Here is a 19,993-nt window from a genome sequence, read left to right as displayed (position 1 = left end):
TTTTTTAGGCCTTCACTGTACATCTGCATTCGTAAATTCCTAACATTTGAGTATGGTTTAGAAATTCAGGTTAAGGAAGTTGTAAGTTCGTTCTTCAATGTATTTGATCCAAATTCACAAAATTTTAAAGGAAGATAATATGAAATTTATCATTTTCTGTTGGGCTAATTTCTAAACCTCATTAACCTTAGTGTTCATGTAGTGTAAATGATATATGCATTACAATTTTTCAAGCGACTGGTAAACTGTTCATGCATGAGAGGAAGAAGATAAAAGGAAACATAAACGGAAAAGGAAAGGAAGAAGGCAGGTGACTGATTTGAAAATAATTTTATCTCCTTATTCTATTTTAACTAGCGAAAAATATGTTATGTTCACTTTTTTATTGTTAGTAATTAAATGATTATTAAAGAAAATAAGATTATAAGATAATTATTTTAGTTTAAAAAATAATTACATTTAAATTTAAATTTTAAATTAATTATTTAAAGATAAAAATTGGAAAAAATAATTATTTTATTTTCAAAAGATAACTTAAAAAGTAAAGTTAAAAAAATTGTGTATTAATAATATAGATGTTGATGGTTGCTATAATTTAGTTTCATTTCTCATTTTAAAGAGTGTTCTCATTCCACACGTCCTCTTTAATATTTTAATAAATGCATTGGTATTTTCGGCTGACAAACACAGTGCAAGAGAAGGGTAGGGTGGGGATGGGAAGGATTTTTCGATCAATAGTTAAAAAAGAAAATTAACTTTTAAATAAGTTTGCAGATTTAATTGAAGTAACATGCCTGGTTATTAAAATCGTTAATAAGTTAGCTTTTACCCTATCAATTGATATTAGTTATATTTCCCTGAAATCATTAAAATTTGCTTTGTTGATGATTTATTTTAAAAAGAACTAAGAATTAGTTGGATGGATTTCTAGTAGTAGTCTTATTCTAATATATGCAGTAGTAAAGAAATATAAATGTTAAATTAATGAAAATGATGTTTTATAATTTTTTTAAATTCTTATTTTAATTATATTTCAATATACAAAAAATGAATTGAAAAAATGAAGCAAAAGATTAAATAAATTGCTGACATTTGATGTAAATCATTAAACCTTTCAAAAAAAAGTATAGAAAATTATTTTTAAGGACTTCAATAAATTAAAAAATTCTATCTCTAAATAAAGTTTAAGGAATGATTGGAACAAAATTGAAGTTTAAGGAGTTTATTTTTAAATGAGATCGAATTTAAAGATTAATTAAGACAAATTAAAGTTTAGGATGTTTAAGTGTACAAAGAAAAGTTGAAGGGATTAAACTGTCGAGTATAATGAGATAAAAATTATACAATGACTCTTTCCTCTGGAAAATATAACGATGTCTTTTCATTAAAAAGATTGATAAAAATATCAAGAAAATAAAGAATATTCTTAAGCGAAAAAGATATTAATGAAATAAATGTAATTTACTGAAATAAATTTATGACTTCACAAAAACTCATTGTGTTGTTTTTACAATTTAAGCCACTTGACACATTCATACCACCCAACTTTATCCTTTGAGAAACTTGACATATATAATGTGTGAAATCATATTCTTTTGGTAATGATATTCAAAACAAATAAATTTTCTATTACATTGCATACATGTCTGGGTCCAAATTAGATAAAAAAAAATTGGTACAGATAATTATCTTCTGACAAAATGATACATTTAATATATATTTTTTTGTTAATCCAACCATTGCATTAAGAGAAAAAAATTAACTCTCCCTTTTAGATATAAATTTTGGAAGACGATAATTAAAATGAGAACCATAAAGTAATGTTATCTTATTTTTGGAAGACGACAGTCCTGTGTAATTTAGATTGTACCAACTAAATTATCCTAAAGTCTTTCGACTCACCCTCTCCATTAATATTTTATGGAGCACAACAATATATTATATTTCTCCTCTCGTACACTTATACTTAGACCAAATAAGATGATCGTTTTCCTTCCCCTCCTCTTCCCTTCTTTGAACCCAATTCACTGAAAGACTAACAATATTGAAGGGGTATGGAAGTTATTATCCAAGAGAAAAATTTAAAGTAAAATTGTAAGAAAAGCACACTCGATAAAATCCTCCTAGACAACATGACCTCTAGATCTTGTAATGCCTACCACAATGTTGGAGGAAAAGCAGAAAGTTCAATAAAAAAAAAGGGGAAACAAAAAACACTCGAGGATTCGAATTATAAGATTTTTATCCATTCATGAAGAGCCTAGAAATGCTCATCTGTGGAGCTAATTATTTTTCCCTCCTTTCAAGGGCCATCAAAAAAATTGAATGAAGTTTGTAACTCCGATCACTTTTCTAAAAATGAACACAAGCCTCACGGTTTGAGGGCTACACCCAATCCAAACCTGGGTTTTTTATCCAGGGCCTTGGTGTCGATCTCACCAGAAATAGTCAACACTGATTTTGGTATGATCTCATGCTGCAAGAGGGCGCCAAGATGTCCTTGATTGTTGAACCTTGCTTTGACCTGTGTCAGAGGGTCAACAGCAAAAGACCCTCCCACTGTAAGAATGTTCTCATTTGTGGAGAACTTTCTAGTGACCTCTGCAACAGCAGCACTCTTCTTCAATAGGTCCAGATGATGGACGTATGATGCTTTAATGCTGTCACCCTTGTCACCTCTGTTTGGGAAGTACGTGTTAAATATCAATTTGTTACGCTTATAACATGATTACATTGCTAGATGTTTGGAAAACAATTTTTTTAGGTAAAAGCAGCTTACAGGATTATTGAAGCAGATGAATCTGCTTTCGTGACACTAATCCCAGCAGTGTATTTAGTAAAACGACCAGATGTAGTGTCATAGCCTGCCTCACCACCGAAAGCAATGCTTGGGGTACCAACGGTAGCAGAAACATCAATGACAGGGGATTGATTCAAAGCAAAAGCGGTTGTCAAGGTAGCATGGTCATGGAAGTATTGAACCTCTAGCTGTCAAAAACCAATCAGACAATTTTTTAGAAACGATGCCTAGCAGTTAGTCAAATTTCCCAGCCAGAAGATGCAAGTTTCTATACCTTGCCAGAATTATAATCAGGCAGCTTAATCGAAGCAATAGTCTTGGTGGACGGAATAATGTCAGTGAATGTGAGGGTTGTGGAGATCTGGGAAAAAAGGAGCAAGTTAACAAGATGATTTACTCAAGAGCATACTCAATAGTAACCTTAAAAGAAAAAGTAACCCACAATGGATGCCGTGTCAAGTTTAACATCAATAATAGTGTTCTTATACTTGTACAGTGCTGCCACATCCCCAGTCGAGAGTCCTCCTTTCTTCACAGCAGTTGAAGTGAGCGCCTGAAAGAAGAAAAAGTAAGTCAGATTGAATTGAACACTACACATCTATTGCTACTAGCAGGTAGCCATGTGCGCTGTTGCACACGCATAGCATTAGAAAGACGACCATGACAACAAAAATTAAAGCAGCAAGACAAAAATTTAAAGCAGCCATGCAGTTTGCAACAGGCTAAACAAAATTCCAAAGGATCTATAAGAGAAGTCAAAAGATCATATCAGTACCCCCATGTCAATCTTATATTATCTTAGTGGGTTACAGGAATTGAATCTTCATCCTCTCTATCAGTCAGATATCACCTTACTTTCACATTAATCCAAGTAATCGATCATTTAGTTTCTCAATCGTATACTTTCAATCTCTTAGATATCAGAAATCAAATTTCAACCATCAGACAATTTCTTCAAACCCCTACCCCCAACTATCAACCTTTCTTTGATGACCTTTTTCATGCACCATCCAGTCACCGGATACTTTATACCTAAAGGTGCGCTACTTGTTTTGATAATTCATGTTCTGTATCCCCTAGTAGATATCTTAAAACGCTTGTCATTATGTTAGGTTTCTGATCAAGAAACCTAAAGAAACTCACTCTAACACACCCAGACTAACACACCAGGATGACTCTATAACTCCTCTTTGTATTATCAACAGCAAGGAAATAGCCCAACACCTGTTCTTCCGATACGCCCCAGGTTTGCCCTACCAGTATTTCGAAATCGCGAACGAACTCTTCCACGGTACCCTCCTGTCGCAGGGTTGCCAATAGTTCGAACACCGTCCCCCGGAATCCGCCTCCAAAATGATTGACCATGGCTGCCTTAAGGCCTTCCCAAGAACGGTTCTTGGCCTTTTCTTTCCAAAACTTAAACTAGTAAGTCGCACTGCCCTCCATGCTAAGATACGCGAGCTCCACCTTTTCTTCTCCCGTCACTTTCTGTATATCGAAAAAACGCTCCGCCCTATTGATCCAACTAAGGGGTTCCAACCCTTCGAATGTGGGAAAATCCACCCGTTTCCGCCACGGTCTCTGATCTTCCTGGCGATCGTCGACCCCTCTGCCTCCAACATGCTCCTCTCGTCGCCGTGGATTCTCGTTGACGAAGCTATCATTTGACTGCCCCTCCGTGCTATTAACCTGCAGCCCCAGTATCCTCATTATCTGTTGTAAGTCCCTTCGTACTGCGGCAAACTCCGCCTTCATCCCCTCCATAGTGATCTCAATTGCCTCCAATCACCCCTCCGTACTTCTCTCCATTATCGTTTTCATGCCCAATTTGGATCCGGAAGGTCGGACCAAATGTTAGGTTTCTGATCAAGAAACCTAAAGAAACTCACTCTAACACACCCAGACTAACACACCAGGCTGACTGTATAACTCCTATTTGTATTATCAACAGCAAGAACACAATGTACAATGAACAATTGAGAGCTTAACCTCCCCCATAAGAATAATAGTTTCCTGTTAGAATTCTACTAAACAACCAACTAACTCCACATAGCTATTCAATAGCTATTTATACAATCGAATTCCCGCCCTTCCTAACTGCTAAGGCAGTTAGGCATTCAAAGTTTTATTCCTTCTCTCATATACCCTCCATCTCCTAACACATTATGTCTACTTGTAAAAAAAAATAAAATCATCAGCTTTAATAGAATATATCAGAATTCTGAAACTGGGTACACAAAAACACAAAACTAGCATGAACAGCAAGATAAATTTTATCAGTAATCAATAACTGTCAAGAATTTCCCCTTTTAATATAGCTTGTAACACTTGGATCCAAATTTCACTTACATATGATTCCAAATTCATACTACTTCTTGCATCAAACTTATGGTAGATGACATCAATTCTCTTCTGCACAAACCTACGTGCACACAAGAATCAATCAACCCTTCCCGTTCACATTAGTTAGTTAGATACCTATGATACTGTTATATCAGTTAGTTAGAGATCTGTAATTCTGTTAGCACATTCATTAGTCCGTATAAATAGTCAGTTGTAGTCTCAACGATATTCTTATGAGACTGTGAGTCTCCCCCTTTTCTAATATCACTGTTTAACTGTTTAACTGTTTATCATACGAGTCTCTCCCTTTTCTAATATCACTGTTTCACTGCTTATCATGAGTCGCTCACTTTTCTAATATCACTGTTTAACATGCACTCCAATAAGATCCAAACATACAATCTCTTTTTTGTTTTTCTCCACGTATTGTTCATACAGTCCTATTCCCCAGTCACCATCCATTAATTAAGATTTTGATAAAACAATGATGCTACAATGGGATAAAGATTGATTTCTGTACAAATAACTTCATCAAATAATAGTTCATTGGAACTCATAAGTCAGATTGCCTGTTATGAAAGCCAAATGCTCCGTTGTATGATGCCGTATTAGCTGATAATTGATAAGAACCCTCGTATGTCAGACTGCATATTTTGAAGCCAAATGTCCCTTTCTAATGGACATAATGGACAGTTGAATTTTATTTTTTTCTGGGATAGAATAGGAAGATTGACCACTTCTGAGGTATGAGTTCTCATATAAGACAAAACCTAAAGGCTTAATGTTTGTGGGTCTTGATTTTCTTATATACCACTCAACATTTTCATTTCTAATCCAGTTGAGCTTTCAACTCATACTTGGATTCTTAACCGTCTCTCTCACAAGTGCGAGCTGGGTTTTACAACAGGCTTCTATCACAATAGGACATACCTGTTCTACTCATTTATCCCAACACAATTCCACGGACCCTTAATGTGGTTGGGTCTTACTACACTGGGGACATACTTGTCTCCATCTTAGTCAGGCGCTAAGGATGGCAATGCAGGCTGTCACGACCCATTTTGACCCACAAAAAGCAGGTTAGGCTAGGCCGCCCCACATAAGAATATTGACTTGCCCAAATAATAATCGGTCCATGGGCCTGTGAGCCAACCAACATAAAAATCTTGAAAAAAACTTCATACAAATAATGTAACAATAATATTGTTTTAATGTTTCACATCTTTGTTGGAACTCATAAGTTTATCATTGACAATAATCGAAATAAACTAAATAAACATAAAGATTGAGATTTACATCAAATAAATATGTTTTCATGAACAAAAAAAAATTATTGTCTAAGTTAAAAAAAACTATAGCAATTAATCGATGTTAAAATGCAGATTAAAAAAATGACTTAGAGTTTCAAGTATAGAACGGAGGAATTACAAAATAAAAAAATAAAATAAAAGAGTTCTGTTTGACTTAAAATGAAAATATGATAATTATTTTTTTGGGTTAAGCGTGCCAGCCCCATCATTGGCTCATGCGGGCTGCCATTCCTATCGAACATCAAGACCAGTCCGTGGACTCTGATACAGGTATTTGAAAATATTTTAGTGAGATAAACCAGGGAGATTGACCACTGTAAGGTATGAGTTGCCCAGATAAAATACTTGACATCACATTCCACATAAAACCTTAAGGGTTAATGGTTATTGATTTTCTTACATACCACTCAACTTTTGGAAGTTTCAGCTTATACTTGTATTCCTAATACGGATTAGGAGGAAGCAAAAAAAAAAAAAAAAGAACTCACAAAATGAATAGAACGCATCAAACAGATTCAGACAGAATAATTTTAACTATCCAACATCCTCGATTTCCTTTTATTTTTAATTTTGCAAAAGGGAAGAATCTGTCTACCCTATACGATTAACTTCACGTACTGACAATGTAATGCGGAATCGACAAAAATACAAATTAAAATAAGCGAACTGGAGATAAACGACTTTTACCAAAAAAAAGTCAATACAACAGGTAATCAAGGATTTTAAGGAACGAGCAACTCTCATCAGCAACCTTGTAGTGCGAATAAATTAATTTTCGCGTATAGCATCGCATTATATCTTGACCACAATACCTCACATACAAAAATGTAATTGACGATAAATCGTACACATACAAACAATATATTATTTATAATGGAAGTTCGAAGAGCTTACAACTCCGGCGCTGCTATAGGATGAAACTGTGAGTTTCCTATCGGAGGTGTAGTCCTTAGTCAAAAGATCTACAAGCAATAACAAATCAAAACTGCTTAGTTTAATTTTTCTTCGATCGATAAAAGCGATGAGGAGGAATGAATAACGAAGAATGTTAGAGAGCGTGTTCGTTCACCTTTGGCTTTTTTGCCGATATCGGTGAAGAGACCAGGTCCCTTGCTCATTTTCGATTTCAGAGAGAGATAGAGAGATCTTGATGCACTACGCTTCACGAAACAGGGTGTGGCGAGGAAATGACGCCCTTTTTTCACGTTTTTATTTTAAACGTGAAATAATGTAATAGAGAAATCGCGAATCTGGATGGTTGAACCGGCTATGTCAGATCGTGCGTTTCTAGCCGTTGATTTAGGAAGCGAATGTGATGCGTGGGACCATCGTGCCCGCGCTCTCTCGTTTGATTGAGGGTGATTTACAAGTTAACAATATTAGAATATGAAATGTACAGGTGTTGGTCTTTTATAAAAGAGAAACTAAAAGATGTTCCGTATTGAACGTGGTCTACTCGAAGATAAGAAAAAATTTCCCATTAAGGAAAGGAAGGAGAATTATAACACTTTGTTTGAGGGAGGTGTTCGGTATAAATAATGTCCCATCCGATAAAATAAGAGATGGATATAAGTTTGTATACACATTAGATATCTCCATTGGTAAAAATTTTATAGAGTGGTATTAAAAACAAATCCGTGAAAGCTTAACTCAAAACAGACAATATCTTATCTCTGAAGGACAGAGGACGGTTACATCGAACGATTGTAATTTTTTTATTTTAGAAAACACTTATAATTAAATGAGCTAATCCGTTTAACCCACCAATTCATGATGGGTTGGGCGAGATTCAAATTTTTTCAACTCGCTAACAAGTGAGCCGAGTTGAGTTGCTCACTAAGTGACCAACCATGATGAACTGGACTACGCCTGAGTTATCCATTTTGACAACTTTAAGTCTGAAAAACATACAGAGTTTAAAGTTCATCAAAGTGATAATTAAATTGGAAGTAATAAATTACTTTTAATAAAATTGTCTATTTTTTTCTATAAATACTTTTTTAACTTTAAATCAAATATAAATCTACCGATGTGAAGTTATAAACATTCGATGTTAATTAATTTTATAAATTTGAGTTTTACTAAAAAACTAATTATACTTATTAACAGTTAAGTTTAAAAATATTGAACTTATTTTCAGTAGAGTTAGTTAACTATGGTTTCAGTTTTCCTGTTCCGTTTCTCCATCATTCTTATTTCCTTTCTCAATCACAATTTTCTCCGGATCTTTTGTTACATCCGTCGTCAAAGGCTTTGCCGCACTCTGCTGTCGCGGAACTGTTAAAGGCTCTAGCACCATGTCGAAGGTTCTGAGAACACTTCTCACCGGAAAGAGAAGCAAATCTGCAACGAGGTTACGGATGTTTTCCCTTCCTTTTCAAAAGAGATAAATAAAATTGAGTGAGTTTACAAGGTCGCCGTGGACTTTTGGTGGGAACCCTAGTCGCATTGTCCATATTAATTTCATAATGCATTAATGGTTCGATGTGATTTTCAGCATTTTTTTACCTGAGGTATATTTGTGTCTTGTTTAGCTTTTGACAGATGAAATCCATGGTCTCTCGGTATTTTTTTCTTGCGTTGATTCTTACCATCTGATTATTGATATTGACTTCAAAAGTCCTTTCGTGTTGAAATGATTTGTGAAATGACAATTGCTTGAAAATGCTCAGTTTTTGCAGCGTCTTGGTTTTGATTACATTGATCTCTATTATCAGCACAGAGTGGACCAATCTACACCTATAGAGGATACAGTTAATGATTTCTTCCTTTCAGAAATCTATCTATGATTTTCCTGATATACAACACATTATGTAATTAAATAGTTTGTTATATTTTAGGTGGTTGAACTCAAGAAACTGGTGGAAGAGGGTAAAGTGAAATATATTGGATTATCTGAAGCGAGTCCAGATACTATAAGGAGAGCGCACGCAGTTCATCCCATCACAGCTGTGCAACTGGAGTGGTCTCTGTGGACTCGTGACGTTGAGGAAGAGATAATCCCACTCTGCAGGTTACTTCCATTTTCTTTTTAACTTCATGCCACTGGAACTCTTGTATGTGTGGATCTGGGATCTGAGTGAAAAAAATAGAAAAAAGAAAAGAAAGAGGAAGAGAGGGCAGAGTGAAATCTTTTATTTATTATCATCATTATTAGTACTTTAATTTTGTTATAATTATTATTTTATCTATCGTAATTCTTTTTTGTACATCCTTAAATACAAATACAGACTTTCTTTCGTTCCACGCCTACATTAAATTCCTGAAAACAATAACAGTGTGAGGATGATAAAGAAAATTGCTGAGTTATGGAGAATGTGCTGGCTGAATTTTTGTGTTAATCTAATGTTTCTATTGGTACAGGGAACTTATTATTGGCATTGTACCATATAGTCCTCTGGGTCGTGGCTTTTTTGGGGGAAAAGGAATTCTGGAAAATGTGTCTGCAGTTAGCAACCTGGTATATGTTATTTTAGCATTTCTAGTTTCATGTGTGTTTCTGCTGTATACCGTGGGGATGGAAATGTTAAGATCTGATGAATAATCAACTCTCATTATTGGCTTTAAATTTTGCTGGTTTTCTTCATTGTAAATACATGTTATTGAATTTAATTTATGTTTCTCATGCATAAAAAGAGGATAAAGTTATATTTCTTTTTTAAAAAATAAAGAGATTATATTGTTTTCTGATGGTTATTATTTAACTTATCAGAAAACACATCCACGTTTCCAAGCAGATAACCTGAAAAAGAATAAGAATACATGAACAAGGTGAGATTATACGACAAGTTTATATATTTTTTAATTTATATTTTAAGTGTTCAAAAATTATGGAATATTTTATTTTATTTTTGTAAAGATAACTTTTCAAGATGAAGTGAGATCTTCAAGTGCTGCTATTAATTTGGATGATTGAAGCTTTGTCACAATTTGTTAGTTATCTAAAGTACATATGCGTAAGAGTATAACCTTAATGCTTTGTTTTTCATATTGTATTGTCTTAGAAACAGTTAATAAATGCTCAATACTGTTTTTTAAAATTACTACCTTTAATGTTAATTTCAATGCTGTGCTACAGGATGATTCATACGTTGAGAGCTACATAAACACCGTCGGAGTTGATTTTGTGAGTACAATATAACACTTTTTTAACTTGAACTCATTTCAGACTGTTGAATTGATCATTACATTTTACATTGATTAAATACATTTTATTTGTTTAACAACTACACTTGTATCTGCACGTACCTTTTTTTTAAACATTTTTTAGGTTCTGATCTCAATGAGTTACTTTACTCATGGCATTTGTAAATTTACCATGCATAGATTGTATTCTTACTCTTACTGACTACTGAAATCATATCCTCAATCTCCTTTAATTTTAAAAAAGTAAATACGTGAAGCATGTATACTGTGTTTGTTGAGTGCTCCAGTTTGTTATTGAAGTGGTGACTCTTTTGATATAATTCTTGCTCATTTATTATTGTTCTCATAGGTGGAATTGTCGTCCCCTCAAACCGAGCTTAGGTTGCTTGAAGTTTTTTATCACAGGATATACAAGGTGTAGTGTTACCTCTATTTTAACTGATTTTTGCATTTATTTTTTATTATTTTATATTTTTCTAATAAAAATTAATAAATAATTGGAATTCAATATAATACTAAAGTTACTTTTACTTGTGTTCTTGTAATTAGTTTTGCCCTGCCTCACTGCTTGTTCAGGTTTTCCTCCCAATGAGAAGATTGAAAACATTAATGATCAATACTGTACTTTGAGTGCAGAAGAGTTAGATGAATTTGAAATTGCTTAGTTGTTGTTTAGTTGATTATAGCAGTATTAGGTTTGTTTAGATTTTATATGTTCATATTGATAGTCAGTATATTAGTTTTAAATTTCAGCTTTGCATAGTGAATTTTTGCATAGTCATGTAATTCTGCATAGTTACTTTGTTATTAGATATAAACTGACTATTTTATCTCACTATACCCCACTACTCACTCTCTCCAGCTCCTCTCCGACGGCGCTTCTCGCCACCCCGACCTCGCCACCATCATGGCTCTTCCGACTGCCGAGTCCTCCCCCCGCCTCACTGTGGAGGCCATCGGCGCGTCCCTCTCAGGCCTCCATCTAGACGACGCGCGCTTCACATCGCTATGCTTCTGCGCCTCCGTGTCCGCCCGCGCGTGGATGCTCCGGAACGCGGGTTCGAGTTTCAAGGTCCGACCTGGCTTGCTGTTGGCGGTGCTGCTGGGGTTCACGAAGGATCCTTACCCTTACGTTACAGACGCGGCGCTTGAAGGGCTCGTCCGATTCATCGAGCGCGGTGGAGAGTTGAAAGACGTTGGCTTGGTCGATGCGTGTTACCGACGTGCCGTTCAATTGCTTCGGGACTTCGATCCCTGCGTTAGGTACTCTGCGGTTCGCGTGGTAAGGTTCTCTTCTGCTATCATTTTCATCCCCATAGACTCTTCCTCCTTTTCTCTCCCTCTTCCAATAATTTCTTTATTTCATCACAGATTATTTTTACTCCTTTGCCCTTGTAATGGGAAAAACTAATATTTTAACTTAGACATTCTACAAACTAAATTACATAATATAAATTTATGATAACGTTTGGATGGATGAATTATATATAATAAAATTTCAATAGATAAATATTCTCCTATATAATTTTTTTAGTTTATTTAATAAATTATTTAAATTATTTTTATGGTTATTTTTAATTATTTGAATTTTAGAGAAAGAGTAAATTATGAATAAGAGGGTGAAGGAGATCAATTGTGAGACGTAATTTTGGTTGGTTGATCAAGAGTTTGTGTGAATGCACTCCTAAGTGAGTGAAAAAAAGAGAGAATGATGAAAGTATTTAATTTGATTTTACTGGATGATATTCTGCAAAAACGAGATGGAGGTTAAGAATGTAATTTGTGGTCTTAAAAGTGCTTGCATTTGAGAATATAAATTAACTGTTGTAATAATTAATTGAATGTTTTGAATTTAAAGTAAGATAATTTTAAAGATTTTTATTTTTCATTAGTTCTTACCCAAAATGATCATTATATAATTTGATTAAATTATATAAGCTAATTAAATTTTAGAAAAAGACTGGGTGATCCTGTTTTCTCTCCGAGAATCACAAAGACGAAGAAAGCCAAATTCGGTCCTGGCCAGCCATGTTACCACGACTATTTGTTTATGCTGATAAATCCTGCAACTACAGTGTAGATATTTTTTTTAGGATAGTTAACTTGAAAGGAGATTTTAAGTTTGAACACGAATTCCTTAAAGGTGACTTTCAAATTAATTTTTTGGAGAAATTTTTAAAATGACCTTATATTATTAAAGTATATTTCAATTATACAAGTTGTCAATATATAGTGATGCCCATGATTTTTAACTATAATAATTATTGAAATTGTGGACAAATTGCTGGTATTTAAAAACTGCAATACGATAACTGCAATACGATGACTGCAGTGAACCGCATTTAAAACCATGGTGACATCATAGTATTTCAGTCGGTTAATACCATGAAATTGGTCTTCTAGTAATTTGAAGACCAATGGATATATAAACGAAGGGCCAATATGATGTAGAAGTGCTCGTTTTTAGAATGAGAGTATGTACTGCATTTAAGATTAATTTGATATAATCTACATCACCAACAGACAATGCCCAATGTGATGTAGGGAATACTTTTAGATGACATTTAAACGAAGTGTCAAGTCCTTTTTTATTATTGCTAGTTATTGTGTTGCGGAAATATTAGAAATGAGAAAATCTGATATTTTAGTATTAGTGTCAATCAGATAGTGTTCTTGTTGAGTTCAGTCAATTGTCGAATGATTAATATTCTTTTTTGAGCTAGTTGATGGTGGTAAGTCTTTGAATGATTATATATTCCAGGTGGCTTCATGGGGTATGATGTTGGCAGCTTCTAGCTCAGAGATGAAAGCCTATTGGTCCAATGACGTATTTGCCAAGGTGTAGTATTGGGCTTCATATGTTTCAAGTTTTTTGGTCTTACGTATCTGTTTTAGTTTTCTAGAATTTCGGACAGTTGTTGCCTGATCCCTCAGTATGACGTAACTCCTTCACTGTATGTTCATATAGCTATGCTCCATGGCAAGAGATATGAATATGAAGGTTAGAGTTGAAGCATTTAATGGCCTCAGAAAGATGGAAATGGTATCGGAGGATCTTCTTTTACAAAGTTTAGCAAAGAGAGTTTCAGGACATGGAAAGCAAAAGGAAACCGGGGGTCAGAGCACATCTGAACAATGTGTCATGTTGGCAAGTAGTGTTGCTGGTGCACTAGTTCATGGACTTGAGGATGAGTTCTTTGAGGTATCTAAAATTGACAGCAATAATCTGGTATAGTTATAGTGTTTTTTCCTTGTGTGATTGTTTGATAGTATTTTCTTCATTTGTGCCTGATATGAAGGTGAGGAAGTCTGTATGTGAGTCCTTACGCACACTGACAAGCCTATCTGCTGAGTTTGCACGTGAAGCGTTAGACTCATTAATGGATGTGTTGAATGATGATTCTGCGGTGGTTCGCTTACAAGCTTTAGAAACCATGCACCATATGGCAATTAATGGCCGTTTAAAGCTTCATGAAAAACATTTGCACATGGTGTGTTTCTGATCCTCCATCAATCATTTTGCTCTGTTTCTAGTATGTATTTTAGTGCCTACGGTTTTTCCTTTCTTTGAAACTGCAAGATGCATCTCATGTTGGACAAATTATGGAACCTTCTTCATATTGATGTATGGAGATTTATTGGTTATTTGTATTCTTTTCTTTTTCTTAATCGGAAATTTTACTGTGCTACGAGGTAGGACAAAATTTGGGGGGAAAAATCTAATGTTTTATTTGGAAGTTTTATGGTTAAGGAGTTTTGCTAGTGGTGTGATTATTTTCCTGGTAAATAAGTAGGGTTATAGTTGTTATGGTTTTAAATTAATTGGGTGTATTCTTCATTCTCTATTTTTATTTTTAATAACAAAAGTTCCATTTTGTTTTCATTTTCTCACTATTTCAAAAGTTTGTGAAGAAATCAGTGACAATAACCTTTTATGGTTGTTTTTTCACCATGTCCTATACATACTACAAACTTGTGAAAATAGAAAACCAAGTAAAATTAATGCGACATTTTTATCATTAAAAGTGAAAACAAAAGGTGAAAATAGAAATTCTTTTCTCAAACCAAATGGCCCTGAGCTTTTCAGTAGATTTGTAGAATGAACTAGGTCCCTAGGGTTGACCAAATTACATTTGGATAGTGATGAATGACTATCAGGGTGCATGGAAAAGGTTATTTTTGTTGGGACCAATGCTTAGTTAGATTGCCTGTTTGTGGTTTGCCAAACTGAAAAGAATGATTGTTTGTGTGTGTGTCGGTGATCAAGTCAAATACCGGGGACTGTTATGGTTTTTTCCTCTTCTAAAAGGAAGAAACATTTTTACTAAAAACTATCTTAGATAGTCCTTAAGTTTCAGCTGATAAATTTTTTTTCATAAACAAGACCTGACCAACAGCATGAATCAGTGGTGGGGATTTTATTGATACTTGTTATGGACATTGAGTGTTTTCTTAGTTGAATTCTTGATTGATCTTAATCTTTTTCAATAAACCTAATTTGCCAAAATCGTGAATTTTTCTCTAACTGACTCACCTAATGCCATTACTTATATATATGATGCACTTATTGATATTAGTAATATATTTTTCATTTTATTTTTCAGTTTCTTGGAGCCCTGGTAGATGATAGTTGGGATGTAAGATATACTTATAGGAAAATACTTAAAGTAATGAAGCTAAACAATCTGGCATTGTTCAAATCATCTGTTGACAGACTCCTGCGAAATTTAGACAGTTATCCACAGGTTTGCTTTATACTCTGTTCCATTTGTCTTTTATATTTTCAATGGCTACGTAAAATCTCTTGTTAATTTTTTTTTTCAATATTCGAGGTTATTTTATCTGCAAAAATACCTATGTATACTACATGTATTTTTATTTCACCATTCAGGCAATAGCGTACTATATCCTTGAGTTCCTTGATTCCATATGAATATATCTTTTAACCATTTTCTATCCATTTTATTTTCTGTTTTTAGTTTTTAAATATGCAATAATTTGTGTTTTGCTTCATCATCTCTTCTTTCACAGTGCACCATTGGCAATTTTATATGTCCTCAATTAAAGACGTGTCCCTTGAGAAGAATATCCTTAATTACGTGTATTCTTAACCCTTTTACATAATATTTTGATCTTTGCTGCATCGTTGTCTTAATATTCCATCTTGTTTTAACTTTTTGTTATGGCTTCAAAATTATTAGTAATAGCCATAAAAATGTGTAGCAGAACAGGATAATCTAAACAGAGTTATAGATATTATTATTTAAATGAAAACTAGATTAACCACAGCATGGGTGGATTACATACCAAAGTAGTCCCCCGGCATTCAAAACCAGCCATTAATAAAAGAATATTTAATGGCCCTTCAAAGAAAGTTATTCTCTTTCTTTCTTTTTTCATTCCCTCACTTTTCATTATATCATCCAGACAAAGAGGTGTAAAGTGATCCTGTATTAAGTGAAACAACTTACTGTTTTGGGCAGTCTAGCAACCTCTTTTGTACCCCCCGCTTACTTGCTTGCTCATTTGCTACAAAGTCATCCCTCTCACTAAGGGATAATCCTGTTCTTTCAGAAGATGGAGCCAAGATTCTCAATGCAACTACTTTTTAACCAACCTATATTCCATTTAACTTTTAACTTTGGTGCTTCCAGGATGAAGTTGATGTATTTTCTACTTTTTCTCATCTGGGCCGAAATCACAAGAAATTTGTAAGCCTGATTGTGAAGGACACGTTTGAAGAGGTGCGCTTGTTTGGATTATTGCATATAATCATATACAAGAACTTCTTGATCCTTTCACATATTTTGCATGTCAATGAGACAGATGTACAATGTACCAAAATTTCTTTGAAGTAGTGGCACTGATTACTTTTTGTTTTCATTTTTACAGGTAGAAACGGCTTTGGAAGGAAATGTAGAATTTGATAGTGCAAGGATAGCTGCACTGTTAATTCTTTCTATATCTGCTCCACTCTTGAATGTTGATGTAGGCAGAATACCACCAGTTATGTTTTCTTATGCAGTTACGTTCCTAGGTAGAATTTATAATGCTTTTAGTGATATCATGGATAGGGATTCCCTTTTGGCCTGCCTATGTGAGAAAAGCAGATCTACAAAGTATTCTGCAACAAATATTAACCTCACGGTAGGGGAGGAACAGTTGCCTTTATTTGAAGGTGATAATGCTCCAAATTTTTCTAGCAATGAGGTCATTGGCGCACATATCACAAGGGAGCCGAAAGAGTTAGCAGATAACCAGATACAACAACAACAATCTCTTAATGATGAAGTTATAAATTACATCCTTGCAAAGCCCCCTGCTATGTGGCTGAGGATACAATCAGGTAATACAAATGAAGTGCTAAGGTCCTTAAGGTGTGGAATTGTTGTGTAACTTTAGTAACGTACCTTGGTATTTGTTGTTGTTTCTTCCAATATTTGTATCGTGTGAGTTGCATAGTAACCATTTAAAGGTTTAATAGCATTTTTTCTCCCAATTGTTGTCAGAATTATTCAACATGGTCCTTCAATTTTTATTTTTCATCTCAATGTAGTCTTCATTTTAAAAAAAAATGTTAATGGGATTTCTTCTTTTAAATTGGTACTCACATCATTTAGAGAGTGACGAGGTGGCTGTGTATATTGGTACTTACATCATTTAAGTCCAGCCATCTTGATACCACATTGGATAAACCCAGCCACCTTAGTGTCACGTCATCATTTACACTGCCACATCGTCATCGACTAAATAATGTTAACACCTTTAACGGAAAGAACTACATCTTTTTTTAGAAAAAATAGGACTAAATTGAAATGAAGAAAAAAATTGAGGGACTGTATTAAATAATTCTGAGAAAACTTGGGGCTAAAAAGACTATTAAACTTTAAAATAATTCAATTTCCACATATTGATTTATATTTTGTGTGATTAATTTATGCTATATACAGAATATGGGGATTCTAGTTAGTTGGCTTTTTTGCTTGAAATTTAAGATGCCGTGCAAGCTTTTATAATATAATAATAATATAACTTTTTCTTATATTTTTATTGTTAAAATACAGTATGCATGTGCCCAATATTCTCCTTGTTCTTTTTAATCATTTATTTCTGTGCTGATGCCAATGATGCAGGTGTTTGAAGGAGTTAGCTGCCATGAAACATGATTCTTTGGGATCTGGTGATGCTGATGCTTTGGCATTTACTATACTATACCTCCGGGTGATAGAGCTACTTGCTAAAGTATGGGAGCCCTTGCTGCCATAAAAAAAGTTGTGTTCTCAGCGAATAGGAAAAATGGAATTCAAATTGGGAAAGCTTGATAGGAGGGTTAAAGAATTGATGAGTAGGTTTATAGGCTTGTCTGCAGAAGAGGAATTAAACGTCTTGGAGCTAATGTTATTAACGTGTGCTCTCAGGATATGTAAAAGTGAAATCATCTGTCATAATCATACATTGAAGAGGCTGAAAACTCTATATTTATGTGTTGAATCTGTCCTAAAAGAAAGTTCAGCGTTGCCATCCAATTTCGTAGTTGAACTTGGGAAAGTATTAAGTACCATCTCAACGGATGGAACTTCTTGCAGTCCACTTCAGTTTGATGCATGTCTCAAGTTTTTCTCTCTGAAGCAGTTTATGCTTCATGAAACAATCAAACATGTAAACGCAGAACTAAGCATTCCCAACAATGACATGGAACACCCTCTTCCCTTCGTTTCAGGGCTACCCGTTGGTGTACCATGTGAAATCACTCTCCATAATATTTCAAGTGAGAGTAAGTTGTGGCTAAGGATGACTTTGGATGATGGTTTCGTACAACATGTCTTTCTTGATTTGGACTGCTTTGAAGGCTCTGAAGTGGTAAGAAAATTTGCATTTGTTGCGCCCTTCTACAGAACACCAGAAGCTTATTGTCTTACATTGAAGGTTTGCATTGGTGCAGAATGTTTGTTTGAAAATGTTGGTCCAGTCCAAAGGTTTGGGGGACCAAAACGTGAACTAGTACTTCTTTGTAAAGAAAAACAAGTTTATCTTTCCAAGGTTAATAAAGATTAATTTATTATTATCTTTCTGCTTTAAGCTATAGGCTAGTGGAAACTGCTGCACTATAAATACTGATCTTAGTTCCTTTCACCTGTCATTTAATGGTTTTTTTTAACTAAGAAATAAATCACATTTAAAGGTTTTTTTAACCAACATATGCATATGATGTTATATATTCACCTTTTCTTTTATTAGAAAACAAAAAATAATAATTTTATTATGATTATTAACAGATAGATAAAAGTAAATAATTTTTTATAATTTATTACAAGTAGTTAATTAATTTTGTTTAAAATAAATATAATCTTAAAAGATAAAATAATAAAATAATTTATATTAATTAAAGTAAAATTAATAATGAAATGTGTAAAAAAATAAACTTATAAGATAATTACAAAAATGATTTTTTTTATAAATAGATATGAATATTTTTATTTGAAATTAAAAGGCAAAAGTTTTCTTACAAGACACTCCGTCAAATTTAACATTTTTCTTTTTTTATTGTTTTACTCTCTTGATTTTATCGTTAAACTTTTAAATGGTGTAAATATGATTAGGAAAATGACACTTGAACAACCATTTTTGACAACATTTAGACACGCGCACACGTGTCAAAATCTGAGTGGTCCATTTTCATTTAATTTTTCCAACTGGACCACTCAGATTTTGACACGTGTGCGCGTGTCTAAATGTTGTCAAAAATGGTTGTTCAAGTATCATTTTCCATATGATTATTTGAGGGGTGTAACTTAATTAAATTTAAACAATTTTTTAATTCGTGCATAGACATGTTACATATCTTTTTGTATTTATCCGTCACTATATATTAATTTACCTGTCAGTATGATTAATTTAGCACTAAATATAATAAAGCAATTAAATAATTTAATTAACTAAAAATATTTTTTTAAAAGTAATTCGCTTATATATTGATGCGCAATTCAATTACTTAACAAAAACAAGGTAAATAAATATCTTATTTCACTTTTGAACTCAATCATTTACTTTTTAGCATTGTACTTTTATTGAAAAATAGTTGTATTTTACTAACATGACTGTAATTTTTGGGTTAAATATGTTTTTAGTCCCTAAACTATTGGTCGTTTCTGGTTATCGTCACTCTTTCAAAGTAAGGTACAATTATAATATGCTAATATATATATATATATATATATATATATATATATATATATATAAAACAAAAACACATGATCCGGTAAATATATTTTTCTTTATGATTTTTAAATTTATAAATACTCTCAAAATATTTATAAATACTAATTAAATTTTATTTGAATTTATTAAAAATCTAAACATGAACTTAAGTCTTATTAAATAAAAATAAAAAACA

General features: G+C 33.5%; 2 protein-coding genes across 2 annotated transcripts; one reads left to right on the top strand and one right to left on the bottom strand.

The window, feature by feature from the left end:
- Positions 1–2,203: 2,203 nt before the first annotated feature.
- Positions 2,204–7,680, bottom strand: LOC148195939 (mitochondrial outer membrane protein porin 2-like). Its single transcript, XM_088094825.1, has 6 exons — positions 7,523–7,680; positions 7,348–7,415; positions 3,243–3,353; positions 3,075–3,161; positions 2,780–2,988; positions 2,204–2,678 (listed from the first exon to the last, which is right to left on the bottom strand). The coding sequence occupies exons 1-6, from the start codon at positions 7,569–7,571 to the stop codon at positions 2,372–2,374; spliced, it is 831 nt and encodes a 276-aa protein (XP_087950951.1). The 5' UTR covers positions 7,572–7,680; the 3' UTR covers positions 2,204–2,371.
- Positions 7,681–7,768: 88 nt separating this feature from the next.
- Positions 7,769–18,664, top strand: LOC124829924 (protein SIEL-like). The gene is made up of 15 exons (XM_088095325.1): positions 7,769–7,822; positions 8,747–8,806; positions 9,126–9,206; positions 9,294–9,466; positions 9,817–9,913; positions 10,532–10,579; positions 10,949–11,014; positions 11,462–11,881; positions 13,361–13,438; positions 13,568–13,801; positions 13,899–14,090; positions 15,204–15,344; positions 16,254–16,343; positions 16,492–16,945; positions 17,733–18,664. The coding sequence occupies exons 1-15, from the start codon at positions 7,769–7,771 to the stop codon at positions 17,738–17,740; spliced, it is 2,196 nt and encodes a 731-aa protein (XP_087951451.1). The 3' UTR covers positions 17,741–18,664.
- The last annotated feature ends 1,329 nt before the right edge of the window (positions 18,665–19,993 follow it).

Source organism: Vigna umbellata, chromosome 7, assembly GCF_029865625.1.
Source record: "Vigna umbellata cultivar VRB3 chromosome 7, Vumbellata_1.0, whole genome shotgun sequence".
NCBI classification, from domain to species: domain Eukaryota; kingdom Viridiplantae; phylum Streptophyta; class Magnoliopsida; order Fabales; family Fabaceae; genus Vigna; species Vigna umbellata.
The sequence above is the reverse complement of the archived record's forward strand: the minus strand, read 5'-3'. Positions and strand labels throughout refer to the sequence as shown.

Bases quoted from the DNA above. Each gene is read 5' to 3' on its own strand.
- LOC148195939 (XM_088094825.1), bottom strand. From the start codon at position 7,571: ATGAGCAAGGGACCTGGTCTCTTCACCGATATCGGCAAAAAAGCCAAA. The intron at 7,416-7,522 runs GTGAACGAACAC...TATTGCTTGTAG, and splicing joins TATCGGCAAAAAAGCCAAAG to ATCTTTTGACTAAGGACTAC. The intron at 3,162-3,242 runs GTGGGTTACTTT...CTTTTTTCCCAG, and splicing joins AACTTGACACGGCATCCATT to ATCTCCACAACCCTCACATT.
- LOC124829924 (XM_088095325.1), top strand. From the start codon at position 7,769: ATGCGTGGGACCATCGTGCCCGCGCTCTCTCGTTTGATTGAGGGTGAT. The intron at 11,882-13,360 runs GTAAGGTTCTCT...TATATATTCCAG, and splicing joins GGTACTCTGCGGTTCGCGTG to GTGGCTTCATGGGGTATGAT. The intron at 15,345-16,253 runs GTTTGCTTTATA...TGGTGCTTCCAG, and splicing joins ATTTAGACAGTTATCCACAG to GATGAAGTTGATGTATTTTC.